This window comes from Typopeltis vanoorti, chromosome 17 (assembly GCF_054136105.1).
Source record: "Typopeltis vanoorti isolate ZY-2024b chromosome 17, IOZ_Tvanoo_1.0, whole genome shotgun sequence".
NCBI lineage: Eukaryota > Metazoa > Arthropoda > Arachnida > Uropygi > Thelyphonidae > Typopeltis > Typopeltis vanoorti.
In genome coordinates, this window is record NC_143565.1 from 70155959 (window position 1) to 70177563 (window position 21605).

The 21605-nt window shown below is 37.0% G+C and overlaps 1 protein-coding gene across 1 annotated transcript in view; it reads right to left on the minus strand.

The window, feature by feature from the left end:
- The window catches only part of LOC150097470 (sodium-dependent phosphate transporter 1-A-like), a 263701-nt gene that overhangs the window by 36644 nt on the left and 205452 nt on the right, over window positions 1-21605 (minus strand). Inside the window, exon 10 of the mRNA XM_090406931.1 lies at window positions 7892-7977. Coding sequence (XP_090263057.1) covers window positions 7892-7977 — 86 coding nt within the window. The remainder of the gene's footprint in view (window positions 1-7891; window positions 7978-21605) is intronic.

Sequence of the window (21605 nt, forward strand, 5' to 3'; positions counted from 1 at the left end):
AACAAAAGATGTAGATAACTTGCAATGGTAAATTAAGGCAAGTATAAGCTGAGTAATTATTATGGGGGAGGGGGGGGAGAATTCAACCAAAGGGACATAGACTGGAAGTTGAAAACTCACATGGTGGGGAAAAAAAATTAAATTTATTCACCTGATAAAAGAGATAAATTATATATTTAGTTTAATCATGTTGGAGGCTTAATGGATTGTATACAGCACTCAGAAAAGATTAAAACAGAATTTAATTCTTCCTATATTTCGTCTCAGTCAATGAGACATCTTTAGGGATTACAAAAAAACTAATGTAACATAAATACAGATAACAAACAATACTAAGCCCAACCATGTGGGTGACACTAAAGTCCTATCTAGGTGAGCGCCCTCTAAGGGCGGTTGTAGGTGACCTGGAATGTAAAGTGGGACATCTGGTGATAAGCATTTCCCAAATCTTAGGAAGCTTAATGCAACCATATTTGTTAAGATTTGGTTGATTCCTGAAAGCTGCTGCTGATTCTAAGAATAGTCTCTCTCTTTTAAATTTGCTGTGGTAGAGCATGGTGGTTTTTTCCCATATTAAAACAGAATTTAATTCTTCCTATATTTCATCTCAGTATTAAAACAGAATTTTATTCTTCCTATATTTCGTCTCAGTTTAATGTCCTCACAGCACTTAAGCCTCTACACATGGATTTAGTTTAATCCTTTATCCAAGTGTAAGCAAATAAAGTCCTGAAGATACTTCAGGTGCAAACTTTGTTTGCTTACACTTGGATAAAGGATTAAACTAGATAAAAGTGATAATTACTTGAAATAGCATATGGTGGTGGAGACTCAAGGATTTAAGGGTGTTGAATCTGGTGATACCTTTGGAAGTTGCCAGATGATGTGGAATTTTCAGTTAAAAAGGGTATATGTGGAAATACAACAGGACAGATGATTATAACATGCTTAGGAGGAAGCTCAAAGCATTGCCAGTGATAAGAATCGGCAAGAGACGATGTTAGCAGTGCATGGAAGATAGTTTAAGAAGTGGCTGAAGGACGCAATATTAGACCCAAAGGTCTGGAGGATAAATAAGATAGGATTTAGATGGACTAGTGTAATTATTAAGCAGGAGCTTCCAGAAAAGAAAATGTTGCAAATGTTATATGAGGAGGAAGATGAACAGCAAGCTCAGGAACAGTACAGGACACAGGCAAGAAAAAATGACCAGCATGGTAAAGAAGGCAAAATCAAATTATGAAAGGAAATTAGTGAAGCAAGCAAAAGGAAATCCCAAACAGTTCTTTTTGCTATGGAGTGAATAAAATGAAAAATTATTATGTAAGGATAACCTTAACAAGTGTTAACAGTAGGGAGGTGACATAAGCAAACAAAACATGTTGGGTTACTGAGTGACCATTTTGCAAGTCTATCATTCAGGTGAAGATGAATGAATATATAGATGTGGAAATAGAGGTTGACGATTTGGAAATGTTTAGGACAGGGGAGGCCAACCTTTTATATTCCATGTGCCAATTTTTTCATATACGAGTTCAGATGTGACATCCAAGTACTGTACCCTTAAAATTTACCTATAAAAATGTTAACATAACACATATTTAATATAGACATGATATATTGATTTAATATAAAAAAAAGATGAGCATTACTTACTTTAATGAGACTTTTGAGTCTGTTTTGATTTTGCCAAACTTTTGATGTTTGGAGTTAAATTAGTTCCTGAGATCAGCAGAGAATTCTTCAAATTTGAACCAGTCAGTCATGACCTCATTTTGTTTTTAAACAATTTCATGGCTGAAAATGCATGTTCACATCTGTATATCATTTTGAAACGACAGATATAACTCTAGGCATTTCATAATTCTGGAAAATACTCACAGAGTAATGATCACCAGAAATTAATCATGTCAGAAGCATTTGGGACTGAGGGAAGCTCATCAAATTTCATCTTCAGTAATGAATTTGTATTCAAATCAATAAGTTCCATTTGTATGTTACTAGGCATCTTCCTCATTTTTGTTCACTAAGTGAAAATGCAGTCCTCTTCTTTAGCAAAATCATCAAAACGACTTTCAGTGGACTCTTGTAATAACCTGATTTTTCTATATATTTTGTAAAATTTCCAAATTTTACAAAATTTTACAAAATTTTATCAGTCAGTTCACATTCATAAACTGACTGACATAAACCTGCAATGCACAACTGTTGCTAACACTTGGCACCTCAGGATAAAATAAATGTGCAAAAGATGTGAACGAAACAATAAAATTGCTAAAAATAATGATTAAGTTTTAGCTTTTTTTTCTACAAATTGATTTTTGGTTAATACTTTTTGCATAAATAGGCTTATTATTATTATATTAATAATAATAATATTAATAATATTATTAATATTATTATTTATTATTATCATTGGAATCCAATGCATCACAGGTTGACAACTCCTGATTTAGGATATTGCAGAATCAATACAAATATAGCCATAGGATTGGATGCATGTTACAAAAATGTGCAAGAGAATTGGCAGTACCTCTAACAGGTTTATTTTAAATCACAGCTTTAGTAAGGTCCCAAAGGAGTAGAAGGAGAGCAACATATTCTGTTGCATAAAGGAGGCTCCGACGCAGAAGTAGCAAATTATAGACCAATCTGTATCTCAGGAGTGGTGGTAAAAGTACTGAAGAAGTTGGAAAGGCAAATTAAGGAACAGTTGGATAGGAATATGATATTCCATGTGGGGCAGCATGACTTTGTGAAGGGTAGTTCATGCTTTAATAATTTACTTTTTTTTTGTAGAATTGAATTGGATAAAGGGAATGACTACATGATATACTGCTAACTTGCAAAGGCATCTGACATGCATGAAATTAGATAAACTGGAGCAAATGAGAATGGATGGGAAGCTGGTATTCAAAACCTAAGGATGAACACTAGTTTTGACAATTACAACTGCAAATCCAGATGAATCAGCTTGTGCCAATTTGTATAACTGGCAATTTTGAGTACAAAGCGGATACACATTCAAATTTTTGAATCATGTGCAAAGGGGTCATGTGGTAGCACTTGACAGGCTGTGCTAAGTGAATTGCCTTTGAAGGAAGCTCTTTTCATGAAGGAATAAAGTTGCAAACTTGGATGTTTTGTAATGTCTCAAAGAAATCATTTACTGGAAATCTTGAAGAAGACCACAGAATTACTGATATTGCCAGTGTTTGGAATCTCACATAGCATTGTATCTAGGCTGTGGACAGCATTTCAGACCAATCGAATGTATACTAGACATTTGCTAAGAGGTTGCTCTCACTCTAACATGAAGCATGAAGACAGATATTTGGATATAACAGACAAAACATTATCAACACATCATGGCAGGTCAGCTTGCAAATCAGCTCCATTCGAGCACAGGTATGCAGATAGTGTGACAAAATGTCCGTGATGAGTATGTCTATAAGCCTGTAGTCTATGTTTCTTTATCCAGCTCATCTTAGAGCATATTTTCAGTGCTGTAGCTATGAAACTGGTACTACTTACCATTGCAAGAATGTTCTTGAAAGGGATAAATACAGCAGTGCTGGGATCATGGTGTGAGGAGGTATTATGCTTAATGGATGCACTGAACTACAAGTGATGTAAAAAGGGACTATGACTGGTGAACAATATCACAATGAAGTTCTTCAACATCATATTTGATTATTTCATGGTACTGTAGGTGAAGAATTCATTTTTATGGATGACAGCCACATCACATCATACATGATTGGTGGAGATGCTTCTGAAGACCGAGGATATTAATTGAATCAAGTGGTCAGCATGATCCCCAGATCTCAACCCTATAGAAAACATTTGGGATGCAAAAGGGAGACACACTGTTGCTCAGAATTCCCCTCCAGAAACAAACAAGGCCTTATCCTTGCTCCGCTTGCTCCGAAGGAGGAGTGGGCCAGTTTGTCTCAAGAACTCCTGAATCACTTAGTGCTAAGCATGGTACAATATTGTCAGAGCTACATCGCAGTTCAGGGTTAACATTTTCCATACTGAAATGTCTCTCCACATAGTTTCCTGTAAGCACCGTATATTAATTCCTTAACTACATGCTTAGGAAATTTGTAACTTTTTCTAAAAATGTATTCCAAATTAATTTGTACAAAATTTATAATGCACTTTTTTGTGTAACACAATTAGTATTTAGTCAATAAATTTATATCCGCATTTGGCTGTAATCGTGAAAACTTTTTCATATACAGGTAAAAATGTAGTTGTCCTTAGCTTTTGGACACCAGTGAATATAAAAGGTATGCTGACCAAAGACTATAAAGAGGAGCAGAATCCAAGAGAGAACAGATGAATAGTGATATATCGTATGGCTCTGTGCTTGGTGAACCAATGCTATTTGATTTGTGATATAGAAAATTTGAAGGGAAATACTGAGTTATTTACTAATGATTATTATTACTATTATTATTATTATTATTATTCAGGCCTCCATGGAGTCAAAAGACTGATCGTGGGAGGTCCTTCCTAAGAAACACAAAGTCTATCATACTGCTCCTTAAACTCATTGACCGTTCTCATTCTCACCACTCCATCAGGCAATGCATTCCATGGTTCAACCACCCTCCATGCCAAGAAACCACTCCTCATCCTCTTGCTCACAGTTTCCTTTCGTAACTTCCAGGGATGGCCTCTTGTCATCACTCCTTCCCACTGTTCAACCAAGTAAAAGAACTCCCCAGTGTTAACCCTGTAACCACCTCTCAACAGTTTAAAAGTCTCAATCATATCACCTCTCCTCCTTCTATCCACCAAACTCTGCAGTCCACATTCCCTCAGCCGATCCTCATAACTATCATTGTACAGTCCTGAAACCATTTTTGTTATCTGCCTTTGTACCCTTTCCACAGTTAATTTATCCCCTTCAAATCCTGGAGACCAAATCTGAGAACAATAGTCTAAGTGTGGTCTGATCAGAGACTTATACAACAGAATGACAACCTTTTATCTCTGCAAGTCAGTGTCCTTCTCATTATTGCAGCAATTCTCTGTGTTACCTTCACCACCTTTGCAATATGTCCCCTAACTTTCAGGTTTCTATCAATCATCAAACCCAGATCTCTTGTCTCCCCTACTTCCTCCAGTATAACTCCTCCCATCGATGTTTCCCAAACCTGAAGACCTTACATTTTGCCACATTAAACCGACACTCCCATTCATTTGCCCATCTATCTAGCATATTCAAATCCTCTTGCAGGGCTACCACATCTGCACTATTACTAATAATCCTTCCCAGCTTCGCACCACAAACAACTGAATATCCCCTTGCAATCCACTGACAATGTCATTGATATAAAGGTTAAACAATATAAATCCCAGTACTGAGGCCTGTGAGACCCCACTTGAAATCCTGTGCCTCCTTGAAACTGCCCCACCATACACAACTCTCTGATACCTATCGGACAGCCAATCCCAAATCCAGCTGACCAATCTGACATCCAGACCATGTGGTGCAATTTATATATCAGTTTATCATGTGGCACCCTGTCAAATGCCTTCGCCAAGTCTAAGAAAATGGCAGTATATGACTTTCGCTCATCTAATGTTCTTGTAACTTTATTATAAAAGGCTAGCATATTGCTAAAACAAGAGTGCCCTTTCACAAATCCATGTTGACTCTCACAGATAACATTACCCTCATCTGCCTAATGCTGTATACGGTCCCTCACTACTTTCTCCAAGATCTTAACAACTACTGATGACACACATACTGGACTATAATTAGACACTTCCAGTCTGCTACCACCCTTATGCAATGGCACTATCTTACCTTCCTTCCATTCCATGGGCAACTTTCCTGCAGCCAGACTTTCATTGAAAAGCCAGGTCAAAGGCACTGTCAGTTCCCGAGCACATTCCTCAAAACTCGTAGTGAAATACCATCCAGTCCCACTGCTTTACTGACATCCAGAGTACTCAATATTTGAAACACACTCTCCTCCTATACCTCTAAACCTCGAACCTGCCCTATCCCTCTCGTATTAAAACTAAATCCTCCAGGATGAAATACTCCAATAAAGTGTTCATTGAACAATTCCACTATGTCCTCTGCATCAGTCACTCTATTCCCATTTTTATCCCACAATATCATTCTTCCACAGTCATTTCTCCTACTACTGGCCACATATCTAAAAAATTCCCTAGGATTTTCTTTGGATCTTAGGGCTAATCTCCTCTCATATTCCAGTTTCGTCTTCCTTACTAGTCACTCATTTGGCCTGTGTCTTATACTTTTCATGCATTTTCTCTTCTCCTGTCTCCTTATATCTCTTCCACAGCCTCTTTTCCACATGCAATTCCTGTTTAATATTGTTTGTCATCCACTTTACTCCAAATTGTTTCCTCTTCTTCACTTGTGGTATACAACTTACCATTGCGCTAACAAATATTCTTTCACAATTTCCCACTCACTAATGATATCCCAGCCTTCCAATTCCTCCCTCCATAAAACTTCCCGAAGTTGACATCTAAAACTATTAGAATCACCTGCCTTATAATTCCACATATGGTCCCATCTCTTTGATACTCCTGCATGTCTATTCATTTTCCAAGTCAAAACCATATGGTCATCACTCTCTCCAACTGATGGGAGAGATGTCATCTCAGTTATTATCAACTCTTCTGATGCTATAACCAAATCCAAAACTCTTGAACCTCTTGTTCCCTCTATTACATGTTGCCTAAGACATTTGTCCCTCAAGAATTCTAGAAATTCCATTCTCCTATTGCTACATGCATCTTCCTCTCTCTAATTTATACTAATGGGTGGTTAAAATCCCCCCATAACAATCATTCTTCTTGCACTTGCCAAACTTAGCTGTCTAAACATCTCCTGGTCCCCACCCTCTGTGCTCCTGGGTCTATAGCAATACCCCACTAAATATCCTGTCTTGCCCACCTCTACCTCACACCATATGCTTTCAAAATCATTAGTGTCATAAGTGTAATAATTAATCAATGCCTGCAGGGAACCTGCAGAATGATTGAAATATGCTGGCAACATGGGCAAAAGATAATGTATACCAGTTTAATGTGAAAAAGTGTAAAATTTCGCATTTTGGGATGAAAAAGATTGCTATGACTACAAATACTATGCTGATGGAACCATACTCTGTGAAATTCTTGAAGCTAGGGATTTGGGGGTGTCAGTATATAGGAAGTTAAAGGTGAGAGGCATATTGCAAAACTGGCCAAGGTAGTTCATAAGGTTACTTGGTGATCGAAGAACAAATTGAGAAGAGATAAGAAAGTTATTATTCTGCTTTATGAGTCCCCTCCTTATGGCCACATCTGGATTACTATGATAATATTTGGTCAGATGGTTTCCTTGAGGATGAGGAAGTGGTGGAAAGGATCCAGGAGTGAATTGTCTGAAATGTTTCCTACAAGGATAGATTGCTTGAGAGTTTGGGATTATGAGACATTTTATACTAAAAATTAGTAGAAGAACATAATATAACTGAATGCATGGAATATGCAGTACACCTTGAAATTTTTAACTTCTTTTTTATGAACTTCCCAAAAGGTTTTTTGTTTTTGTAAAACAAAAAAACAGTTACTAAGAAATTCTCACCACTCACTGATATGAAAAGATCCTATTCTTTTCATGCATTATTACAAACAATTCAATTTTCCATCATTATTTTTATGCAATGAGGTATAACTATATATACTCCATACCTATGCTGTATATACTTGCACACTGCATAACTTTAGGATTAATACACAATATAGTTTTCATGTGTGAGTAAAGTTTTCAGTAAACATTCATAGTTTTTTTTTTTAACTGTTAGGAGTATGCAATCATTATTTAATTAATAAAAGAAGTATAACTTACAGTTATTTCTGGTGAAGATCGTGAAATTTCTTCTGCAAGTTTGTCACTGTCTACTAAAATCTGTTTTGAGGCTGAATGATGAAGTGCTATAAATATATTTTTTTAAAAAAAGTAATTAATGCCAAGAAAAACTATAAGTGAAATAATAAGACAATAATCATCAATATGCACAATATAGTTTTGCATTACACAAGTTTATAAACATGTAATGCAAAATTCAAATCTGATTTCAGAAGTTCTCTACCCTTCACTGCTGATGTTTTTTTGTTTATAAATGCATGCTGCAGTTTTCCTGACTAACGTGCCAGGAGTTTCCCAAACTAAAATCTTCTATTCCCCTGCTGCTTTTCCACAGGAGCTAAGTCCTGAAACTGTCCATGCTCATCACTTATTGCACACAAAATGGTTAGGTAGAAATACAGATATAAATCAAGGAAGTGCACTTTTAATGCTTATAATCCATGCATTTATAGTATCTTAATAACGCTTTCACAATATTAACATAATTATCAGAATTCATAATACCAAGAAAGTTCAAACTAATTAACTATAAAGCCAGACATGGCATTAAAATTGTTTGGTTTTCTACTTCATTTAGTGTATCAAAAATTGGAGCATGATGACTTCCTTCCACATTCACTGCCATGACAATACAGCTGCCAATGCACAAGATGGAATATGTTAAAAATAAATGTGTATGTATTCAACACATGAAGCTCTTAGAGTCTGTGTGTAATGTAGTTTGCAAACATTGAACTCTTGCTGTTTGCAAAAGTGAGCTTAAAATAGCGTTGGCTCTATGAGACTTTGGCCAGGGCTTTTCCACAGTTTGTTATGCACATCATTTTGCTATAGTAGTGTTCACTATAGTGCATAAACTTTAAAGGCATATTTTACACCTCAAAACTAATGAAAAGATCTCAATAAATCTGAGCCCAGAAAATTCCTGTTTGTTAAAAATGTCAAGAAATAAGTATAAACTGTTGAGAGGTAGTTACAGGGTTGACACTGGGGAGTTCTTTCGCTTGGCTGAACAGCGGGAAGGAGTGATGACAAGAAGCCATCCCTGGAAGTTATGAAAGGAAACTGTGAGCAAGAGGGCGAGGAGTGGTTTCTTTGCATGGAGGGTGGTTGAACCATGGAATGCATTGCCTGATGGAGTAGTAAGAGTGAGAACAGTCAATGAGTTTAAGGAGTGGTATGATAGACTTTATGTTCTTAGGAAGGACCTCCCACGATGAGTCTTTTGACTCCATGGAGGCCTGAATAATAATAATAATAATAATAATAAATCCCTTGATAACTGATAAAAGAAACACTAACAGATGAAAAGAACATATGTCACAGAATGTGTTCAAAATGACTGTGATCGCTTTTGCCACCCACACAGCCGCTGACCTCTCACCACTCATAGCCTCATACTCAAAAGTTTCTGGCTAGTGTCTAGGGACAGTGCAAACATGTTCAACTCCCACAGTTCATCAAAATTCCCCACTTTAGTGGAGTATAACCAATGATTTCAAATAGTCCCACAAATCAAACTCCAAGGAATTTAGGTTAGGTTATCAAGGAAGTTATGTAATTGATCCACCTTGACTAATCCATGTTTCGGGGGGAGGGGGATCTGACAAAAAAAAAGAAGAAATATAGTATTTATCTGAAAATATAAAGCTAAAAGCATGAAATTATTTTTTTACACTTTTATATATACAGATTTTTTTTTTTAATTTTTTCTTTAACTTTCTCTTACTGATAATCCTAAACATGAGGCTGGGCAACCTACAGTATGTTTGTACCATGAAATGGGCAAAAAGAAACTTATTCACATTTTGATTGTGCAGCATCTAGGGAACACTCCTTGTTTTTCTTTTCCTTGTTTATAAAAAACATGAATAAGGAGGTAAAAGAAAAAGTGAAAGTTCAAATAATTATTGATTATTAGTATTATTAACATCTGACCTTCATGTAGTCAAAGGACTCATTGCAGGAGGTTCATATGCTCTCTCATGGAAAAATATCATCCAACTGTGCCTTAAATCCATTCACAGTTTCTGCACTCGCCACACTCTCAGCCAATACATTCCACTCATCAATCACTCTCCATGCAAAGAACCTTTTTCTCACTCCCCTGCTCACACCCCTTCTTATACAACTTCTAGGGATGGCCTCTTGTTCTACCCTTTTCTCCCTCTACTCTATGAAATATCTCCTTCATGTTAATCTGGTAACAACTACTCACCAAATTATGTCTTTTAGCACCAGCATTCCTTGTTTATAGCCAATGGTACACACACCATTTTGATGCTTTTCCCCTCTAGCTGGCAATAAAGTTGATGACCTTGTTCCAGGTGAACAAAGGTAAGATCTAAACAGGCTCATACAGATGATGGAGAGCCTTTGAATTTACTATTTACGAGGGTGGTCTGAAAAGTTCTCGGCCTCAGCCATATATGGCAACTCAGCAAGATTTTTTTTCCAAGTTGGTACATCTGTCATAAGCATCTGTGTGAAATTGTAAGTCATTCTATCAAGCAAGTAGTATTTTATATTTCTTGATAGTATTCTATCAAGAAAATCTCTGAACAGTGCTTGAAATGGATAAAATTGAGTATCGTGCAGTTATAAAATTCTTTGCAAAAGAAGGTTTAACACCAAAATAAATTCATTCGAAGTTCATAAAAGTTTATGGGCACTCTTCTCCTTCATTTCTGACAATTACGAAATGGGCTGCCAAGTTTAAACGTGGCTGTACTAGCCTTGAAGATGATCCACGTGAAGGACTTCCAAAAAAGTGTAACAACACTAGAAATCATTGATCAAGTACACGATATGGTATTGGATGACCAGCGACTCAAAGTGTGTGAAACTGCTGAGATTATAGGTATTTCAAAAGAATGTGTAGGATATATTTTGCATGAAGAATTGCATATGAAAAAGTTTTGCGCAAGATGGGTGCCGGGCTTGCTCACAGCAGATCAAAAAAAGCACCTGCATGAAAATCTCTGAACAGTGCTTGGAGCATTTTAACAAAAATAAAACTGATTTTGTGCATCGATTTATTACTATGGATAAGACTTGGATTCACCATTACACACCAGAATCCAAACAGCAGTCAAAACAGTGGACAGAAGCTGGTTGTTCAGCACCAAAGAAGACACAGTCGGTTCCATCAGCAGGAAAGGTCATGGCATCAGTGTTTTGGAATGCTAAAGGCATTTTGTTTATTAATTATTTTGAAAAGGGTAAAACAATAACTAGGGAATATTATTCTGATCTTTTAACCAGACTAGATGAAAAAATTCGTGAGAAAAGACCCAGTTTGCAGAAGAAAAAAAATCATCTTTCATCAGGAAAATGCACCTGCCTAAAAGTGTTTTGGCAATGGGAAAATTAAGGGATCTGCACTATGAATTGTTGGAGCATCCACCTTATTCCCCAGATTTGGCTCCCTCTGACTTCTATCTCTTCCCGAAACTAAAACTCTTCCTCGTTGGTCAGCGTTTTTCTTCGAATCAAGAGGTGATTGCAGCTGTAGAGGGATATTTTACAGATCTTACTGAGACCCACTACAGGGATGGGATAATGGTGCTGGGGCATTGCTAGAATAAATGTATTAGTCTTAAGGGAGATTATGTTGGAAAATAAAAATAATTTTGAAATTATAAATTCATTTTTTCATTGTTAGACCAGGCACTTTTCAGACCACTCTCATACAGCAGTTATGAATTGGGATCTGCTCATCAGCATGCCACAGGTCACTTTAACCAGGTGAAGGAAGGTCATTCTGTCTATACTTGTACAAGTGAGTCTAAAGCATTAGCACCTGACATTTGGGGTGAGGGGATTGAACTTCCTGGTTTCTGCAAGTTTGTTGATGTCATTCTTTAGTGTCATGTCTGCTTTCAGAAAGTTGAGGATGATGGCATTATAATTTTTATTTTATGCTTCAACAGAGTCATGCACTGTTGTTGCGATAAAGTTATGGAGTTTGTTGGCATATCATCTGTTTTTGCATTATTGTCTAGGAAATGGGCATGAATCCCTTTGAACTTTCTTTCGAGTGAACCATTATTCTAGAGAAAGTCTCCTCAAGAGTGCTAATGCACTGTTTGCGATTGTCAACACACTTTCCAATGTCTCAGAATAGTTTAACAGACAGGACACACAAATACACAAGGAACGGAAAAATGGCTGGTTGAGGTTGGCAATGTTTGTGTGCTAATTCATCAATCTTTGCAACTAGCATACATCTACTGGCAACAGAAATCACACATAAAACTTTTTTGTTTCTCTGATGCTGAGTTTGCAGCTACAGCACTTCAGATGATGATCAGTTGATTACTATTTGATGTTTGATCAGTGCACTCCGACACCACCAGGCTTTGTTGCTGCCATTTTTACTATGTGCCGCAGGCATAGTTGGATCTCAATGCATTGTGTGCAGATGCTTGCTTGTGGCCAATATAAATATAAAAGAGAACTAGGTCGCTCAAAGAGTATATATGGATTTGCATGGAATTCTTCAGTCTTTTAATAACTATTGAGTTTGGCATGAGGTTGAAAAGAAAAAAACCTTTTAGAAATTATTAACTGGGCACATGAATTCAAAATAATATATTCCAAAACACCAATTATGCTTAGCAACAGGAGATTGGCTGTCTGACAGGTAACAATGTGTATAGGGAAGTAGCATTCTGGAAGAGGAAAGTCATCAGTGGCATGCCCCCAGGAATTTATTTTGGGACCAATGCTGTTAATCTTGTATGTTAATGATATTAGAAAAGGCTTAAATGCAAAGTCAGCTATCTTTAACTTTGAATCCTACAGGTGAGGAGGCAAGTGAATAGAGCTACTAGTTCAATGTTATAAAATACAAAGTTTTAAAAAGGCACCCTACAAGGATGAGATGAAGAGTATATAATTGGTTGAGATATCTTACAAGAGCGGGAGTAGTTTGGGGCCAGTGGGTGATGGTGTACAGTAACCTAATGTTTAGGAGACATATCACTAAAATTATGAGGACATCACAAAAGATTATGGCAATGTTACAGAGATACTGCAGAATAGAGAAGTTATGGTGTCCTTGTATAAGGCTGCATATGGATAGATTTAGTCACCTGGTATCCAAGGGAATGACTGGAAAACATCCAGATATGATTGACTAAGGTAGTTTCCATTCTGTGGAAAACTGTGTAAGAAGAAATATTGAGGTAATGCAATTTGCAGTTCTCTTGTGAACAGGAGGAAGAAATGGATAGGAGTTTACCAGATAAATGTGGAAGAGATTTTTTATAGACCAGAGAGTGTGTGCGTGTGTGTGTGTGTGTGTGGGGAGAGAGAAGGGAAGAAGAGAGGGATAAACAAGAGGCCATTCTGTGTAAGCCTAAATAAGGAATAATGTGAGCAACAGAGTTAGAAGTTTTTTTCATTTGGTGTGAGGTTGGAAAGAAAACACTTTTAAAAGTGATTAATTGGGAGTGCTAATTCAAGATAATATATTCCAAAGAGCACCACCTATGCTTGGCAACAAGAGATTGGCTGTCTGACAGGTACCAGTGTGTATAGGGAAGTAGTGTCCTGGAGGAGGAAACTATTTTGGAACCAGTGTTGTTTATCTTATATGTTAATGATATTAGGAGAGGTTTATATGTACTACCTGAGAGTGTAATGAGTGAAGAAAGTGAATGAATTTAACTACATGGAAGTCAAATGATAATAAGAATATTAATAATATTAATACTTTGATACTTGTGATAGACGTAATGCTACTTCTGTATATTTCTCATCTGTGTTATACAAGGCTATCAAAATTAGTGCTTCCATAGCGCAATTGAAAGAACAACAGAACATTATGCTCTTCGACTGGAAAAGACCTGCCTTCATTTATTATTATTATTATTATTATTATTATTAAACAAGACCTCATGGAGTCAAAGACTCATCTAGGAGGTCCTTTTATCTCACACACATCTCATCATACCGGGTCTTAAACACATTCAAACTCCCTGCAGACACCACACTCTCAGGCAAGGCATTCCAATCATTCACAACTCTGCACGAAAAAAACCTGCCTCTCACTCCCCTACTCACACCCTCTTTATACAGTTTCCAGGTATGACCTCTGGTTCTCCCTTGATCTCCCACTATTCTCTGTAGAACTTCTCCACCATTGATCCTATAACAACCCCTTACCAACTTATAGGTCTCTATCATATCTCCCCTCTTCCTTCTCTCCACTAGACTCTGCAAATTACATCTTTTCAATCTTTCCTCATACTCGACATTCCAGAGGTCAGAGACTACCTTAGTCAGTCGCCTTTGGACCCTTTCCAACATCTCTTCATCCTTCTGAAAACCAGGTGACCAAATCTGGGCACAATAGTCCATGTGTGGCCTAATCAAAGCCTTATACAATGGAACAAGAATCTCCCTACTTCTACACGTCAGTGTCCTCCTCATCATTCCCAGAAGTCTTTGTGTTGTCTTCACAATTTTGGCGATGTGTCCCCTAAATTTTAGATCCTTATCCACTATCACTCCCAGATCTCTTATTTCCTCTACTTCCAACAATATATTCTCACCAAGCATAAATTCTGCATCCCATCTTTGTTTTCCAAATTTTAAAACCTTACATTTTGCAACATTGAACTCACATCTCCATTTGCTTGCCCAATCTCTCAATTTATTCAAGTCTTCTTGCAAGGCCACAACATCTTCACTACTCTTTATGGTTCGTCCCAACTTTGCATCATCTGCAAACAACTGAATATCTCCATCCAAATCTTCGCCAATATCATTAATATACAAGTTAAATAGTAATGGCCCTAAAACAGATCCCTGAGGCACTCCACTAGTGACTTTCCTTTTCCTGGATATTGCACCCCCATACACAACTTGTTGATACCTATCAGATAGCCAGTCTCCAATCCAATGCACTAATCTAATATCCAACCCCATCTGCTCTAGTTTGACTGTCAACTTATCATGAGGTACTCTATCAAAAGCTTTTGCAAAATCCAAGTATATTACTGTGTATCCTTCTCCTCTGTCGAAGGAAGCAGTCACTTTATTGTAATAAGTAAGTAGATTATTAAAACACGACCTCCCTTTAGCAAATCCATGCTGTCCATCAAAGATTATACCATTGTTGTCAACCCAACTCTGGATCCTAGTTCTCACAAGCTTCTCCAACAACTTAACCACAACACCTGACACACAGATAGGCCTATAGTTTGATGCTTGAGTTCGATCACCTCCTTTATGAAGTGGCACAATCTTGCCCTCCTTCCACTCTTTAGGGACTTGACCAAGTGCAAGACTCGTATTAAAAAAATATGTCAAGGCAGGTGTCAACTCTCTGGCACATTCCTTCAGAATACGCGGTGATATATTATCAAGTCCCACAGCCTTATTTACATCTAGTTTACTCAACTCCCCAAACACCTCTTGCTCACTTACAGTCAGTCTCTCCTCCCCATCATCAACTGCTCTGAATCTCTCCATGAAGTCACATTCACAAGATTGAAAGATCTTTATGAACTGCTCATTAAGTATCTCCACCACACATTCTGCAACAGCTGTCTTTATACCATTTCCTCCAATCAATGTCATCCTTCCATAATCATTCTTTCTTTTGCTGGCTACATATCGAAAGAACTCCCTAGGATTCTTTTTAGCTTCATTAGCTAACTGCTGTTCATACCTCTCTTTAGCTACTCTCACCAACCAAGTCACTCTCCTTGCCTGGTCTTTGTAGAACTCATGAAATTGGTTACTTCCACTTCTCTTATGCTGCCTCCACAATGCCCTTTTTCTCTGTATTGCATGCTTAATCTCTTTATTCATCCATCTCACACCTAACTTATTTAACCTTCTCACCCGTGGTATACATCATTTAGACATTGCATCCACTAAATATTTTTTGAAAATCCCCCAAGCTGCATTGATCTCTTTTCCAGCTAACTCCTCATTCCATGCTACACCTGCAAGCTGTCTCCTGAGCTCTTCATAATCACCCCCCTTGTAGTTCCACATATACCCTTTTTTCACAGGGGTCCTTGCACTGCTGGCAACCACCCAAGTAATCACCTCATGGTCACTTTCACCAATTGGTGGATGATTTGATACCTCATTGATAATTACATCCTCCGATGAGATGACCAAATCCAAGACCCTTAATCCTCTTGTGCCCTCTGTTACATACTGTCTGAGGTAGTTATCCCTCAAAAACTCAAGAAACTCATTTTCTTTACTTCCAGTTGCTATCTCTTCATTCCAGTCTACATTGCCATAATTAAAATCACCCATAATGATCACCCTTTTCTTATTTGCTTGGCTTATTTGACTATACATTTCACTATCACCACCATCCACATTACCAGGTCTATAACAACATCCCACCAAGTATTTGATTCTATTCACCTCTATCTCACACCATACTGCCTCAAAACCACTAGCCCCATTTCCCTCTTGCATCTCTACCTTGTATGGACATAACTCTTTCTCTATCATCAATAGCACTCCCCCTCCCTTTTTACCCCTTCTATCCTCACGAAACACATCATACCTTTCCATCTCTATTCCTGTCAGGATGTCATCCTCATCTAACCATGTCTCACTTATTCTGACAATCTCTGGGTGCGCAGACGCAATTAGTGCAACCATTTCATCCGCCTTGTTTCTTATACTTCTAGCATTGGTATACAAACACAACAACTCATTTCGGGATCTACAGCTAGTTCCACTGATACCACTCACTCGATGTGATCTCTCCATGCTGGACTGGGGCCATTTCCCTTTCTGCTTCTTCATTTTAGAACCCTTTGCAATTCCATCTGTTTCCTTTTGATCCCTGATCATCCCATTACTTTCCTGCCTACACATTCTCTCACCTCCTCTTGGAGCATCCACCTTTCTCACGCTGTGTATCCCTGTCCACCCTGAGCCTCGCCGTTTCCCTGCTCCTCTTGCACACCCATTCTCTCATTTTCTATACTCATACCACTCACTTTCACATTCATTTCCACTCCTTCAATCTCTCCTGTCTTACTCTCCTGCTCTTCCACATCACTCCCCTCTCGATCTGATTCATTCTCTCTATTCACTTCTCTACCTTCCAGCAGCAGTCTCTCCAAGCGATTCACACCATAACCACTCAAATGCAGTCCATCGCTCCCATACAGCTCACTTCGTCCCTCAAACTCATTCCACACATTAACAAACTGTACTCCCATCTCCTCACACATTTCAGCCAGAATATCATTCATAATCCTTGCTCTCCGCCTCATTTCACCACAATCATACCTAGGCAACACACTGACCACCCTTCCTGTCACACTATTCTCCTTTATCTTTCCAAGCAGTCTCCTGACATTCATTTTGACATGCTCTTTGTTCTCTCTCAAATCATTCGTACCAATTAATACAATTAACTCTTTTGCTCGTTCCCGCCTCATATTCAATGCCTCAATCACTCTACTCATTTTACCGCCTGGAAAACATACCTTGTGCATTTTATCCTCTAGCACACCTTTAATAATGGAGTCGCCATACAACGCCACTCGCTCATCTTTTGTTATCTCTTTCATGCCATCATGATTTATTTTAATAGTTTTGACCTGAATTCTCTTAATTTCATTCCGCATCCATTTCATTTCTTGCTTCATCCAATCCAATTCTCCTTCTGAACCTCGCGACACATTCACTCTATCATTAAATCTTTCTAACTTTCTAACTCTCGACCCCCTCTTCTCACTTTCCCTCTCATTCATCCTTCTTTGTTTCCGTACTTTCGGTCCAACATACGTCCAACTTTCACTATCATTCTTCTCACTTTCACTCTCACATATCTTTCTTTGTTTCCGTACTTTCGGACTAACATGCGTCCAACTTTCGCTATCATTCTTCTCACTTTTGCTGTCATTCATCTTTCTTTGGTTCAGTACTTTCGTTCCAACATGCGTCCAACTTTCGCCATCAGTCATTCTTTTTTCGCTATCATTCATTCTTTCGATTTTTTTTACTTGCGATTTCTGCACCACGCCATTTCTACTTTCATTCGTTCTCTCAATTTCGTTTCTTTCCGCCTCACTTTCGTCCCTTTTAACATCCGTTACGGTTGCCAAATCGCTCTTTTTCTTTTTTCCTGATTTTTTAACATTTTTTCGCCTGTCTTTCTCGCCATCCTCCTCTTTCAAACGTGCACTCACGACACAATCGGTACTAGCACTTTCTGTCATCAACTTCATATTCGCATTCATCAATTCCTCGTTCAGGTCACATTTCGCACACACCCTTCTTCCATCCGCACTAAACATCCACAAATCATTTATGTAGTCGAAGGAATACATATAACAGACCTCACACTTAACGAACCGACTGAAATCCAAATTAAAATCATGGAATGACAATGCCGCCGCCATTTTTTTTTTTCCTCTGCAGGTTACTAGGTCTAATATTAACGTTTTCATATTTAGTTTAAGCAAGAAAAAAAACCCCACACTAATAATATCGGTAGCGTACAACGTTTACAGCCACTCTTACTTAAACAATTACGCATATATACTTAATTATTCCTAGTAAAACTTATCTGAATCAGGAGCTCTTCAAAACACGTTCGTAGCGCTTGACCCACTAGCGCCCCCTCTCAATTTATATGGCCCTTTTCAGTTGAAGGTGAATTAACCAATCTCATAAGGAGATAGTAGGATTTTTCTCCTGAAAATAGGATTTTTCATCCTGCATACAGACAAATCAGCAATTTACGGACAAAAAAAATAATAATAAATAAATAAAAAATACTTACAAAAAATACCAGAATTAAGTGATAACAGGAGCAACCAACTGCCCTCAATGAACAGTCATGTGATTAACTTTTTTAATCACATCCTGAACAATGGAGAATTCTTAGGCTTAAACTTTGCTGTGGCTCCCAGGACTATTAACAAATTAGATTTTATATACCATATTGAAAGAAGCTTAAGATTTCTCCAACCACCATAATTGATAAAATACGATTGGAAACCATAAACATATTAAATAATACGAAAACAATACTAGTAATAACCAAATCTAAATTGGCAGCTGAGAAATCTTTAAAATCAAATCAAGACATTGTAATCACTAGAGCTGATAAAGGCAGTGGCACTGTTATATGAAACTGAACAACATACTAAGAAAAATGAATCAATTAGACAATAGCACCTATCAACTTGTTAACTATAACCCAACTAATCGGATAAAAAAGAAAACAGAAAAATTACTTAAATTGGTCACTTCTTGGCCCGAGGATACAGTTAAAAAACCACTTCCGCACTATGCTTGTTCCCCAAGAATTTACAGTTTGCCCAAGATTCACAAGTAGAATATACAACTCTGACCAATAGTTGAAGGTATACACAGCCCCAATTATCATCGAGCCAAGAAATTAGCATCAACACTCAAGGAGTTGGTAGGTCATTCCCCCTTGTATATTAAAAACACACAACACATTGTAAACAAAATTAAAGACATCACACTGGAAAAAAGTGGTTTATTAGTCAGTTTTGATGTTTCTATCCTTTTCACAAATGTCCTAATAAATGACACAATTCCTCTTTTAGAGAACAAATTCCCACCCAATATCACAGCACACTTTGCACATGTACTATGTAAAACACTTTTGTTGGATCCTACTTCTTCTAAATCTTTACCTTGGATCCGACATGTTAATCACTATGATGTTCTTGAACAACTGATAAGTTGTAAGTTGATTTCTAATTCAAATATAGAGAAAATTTATATTTTAAGACCGTGCCACTCTATATCTGAATTAGTTCAAGAATTGAAGAAAAATCAACCTTCAACTATTTCTCCTTAAAATACATACTGGCCGAGTATATTTAACTTATTTAAATATAAGTTAAATATACTTTGGTTCGAATATTTTATGAATGGTGCAGTAAAAGAGATTCAGGCAAAATACAACTTTTGATTAACAAAGACAAACATTTAATTTTAAAATCACAAATTTTACACTTAAATTCAAATCAGTAATTAAGATATTACAAATGCTTTAGCTCTTCTGATAATACAGTCATACAAACTCAGGCATTGGTCAGTTATCTGAAATACAGTCTTCACACAGTTTACTTAACACTTAATAAAATTCCTTAGTGATCATTCACATTAACATCTCATAGTTTTTTTATAGTTTCAAATACAATTTATTGGTGGCAATACCTTTTCACAAGCTTACACTTTTAAATCTACGCTTCAGCTAATCTCCGCAACAGTTACTGTTAGTAGGGATATTCTAGAAGAAACACACTCATATCTCTGCATAGGAATATTAATGGTTGGAATATTCTTACCGACAATTTTCCTTCTTCATATACTTATGTGCGAACACTTTTTGTAACTGTATACACTTTAATCAATTAACGGCACTCATTTTAAAAAAAATCTTCTTAGAAATAACTGGATTAATTAACGGTCACAATACACACAATCAAACGTTCTTGCATAGATCAAACCGCTTGCACTACATTTCACATCACTTAACTAATTCAGTATTCTACTAACAACTCTTGTACTAAGGTAACACACAATAATTCCTTAACTTGAAGTTTAATATGCACAGTTGCCTACTCCTTCGACATCAATTTAATCCTTTAGGTACCATAATTCTTAACACCACTATCATTAAACTCAACTTTGTTGCCTCTAATTATTCTCTATTTACTTCGTGCTGTGCTTCAAGTTCCCGTGTGTCCTTGAAAGGTCGGCCCTGAAATTAAATCTCAACTCAAGTATTGCTAGTCTATTTAGTAGTCACTCAGCTGTTTTCCATAGCTATAATTGTTATTCTACAACTTATTAGCTAACTGCCTCTCGACTAGTAGACTTTATTTAATTGCTTGAGTGACTTGCCGGCTCGCTATTATTATTATTATTATTATTAAACAAGACTTCATGGAGTCAAAGACTCATCTAGGAGGTCCTTTAAAAAACCTACTGTCCACGCCCAAGACCGGCTAACTTGGCTGAGAAAGATCCTTAAGCTCCTCACGTCGGCTACGGGAATCGAGCCCAGGACACTCCTTCCCCAGGCATATGGTTGCGAAGCACGTAGCCACTCGGCTATCGCACTGTGATTCCCGAATGCTCTGATTCCAACCTAATGCCAATCTCTCTCTTGTAAATCTCTAATGCTCTAATAAAAAATTTCAGCATTCTTCCCTTTTTATATCCATTCTTCCTACCTAAATTCTTCTCGTGATTTCTTTCTAAAACTCTTTTCAATAAACCTCACGTGGTGTTCCAAAACGTGCTCGCTCACTTACATACGTTTCCATGACAACAAAACAAAATATAATAAAATTGAGCTATTACATAACGTTAAACTTTAGAAAAAGGAATAAATAGAGAATATTTACATTTCAAATAATGCGCAGTTAAATTATCAAATACAAGTTCTTATAATATTAACATAGTAATAATTAAAATAGCTTAATAATATTTAATACAATCTTTTCATTATTAATACATATATCTTGATTAAATAACTAAATATTAGACAAAATTAAGTTAGTTATATGAATATTAAATTATAAACAAGTGATTTACAATAAATAATATTTACAAGTCTAGCTTTTGTGATGGAAGATCATGTTGGATTCTGAAGCAAATAATAATTACTCTAATCTCTATATAATCAGAATCCAACACTTTCTAC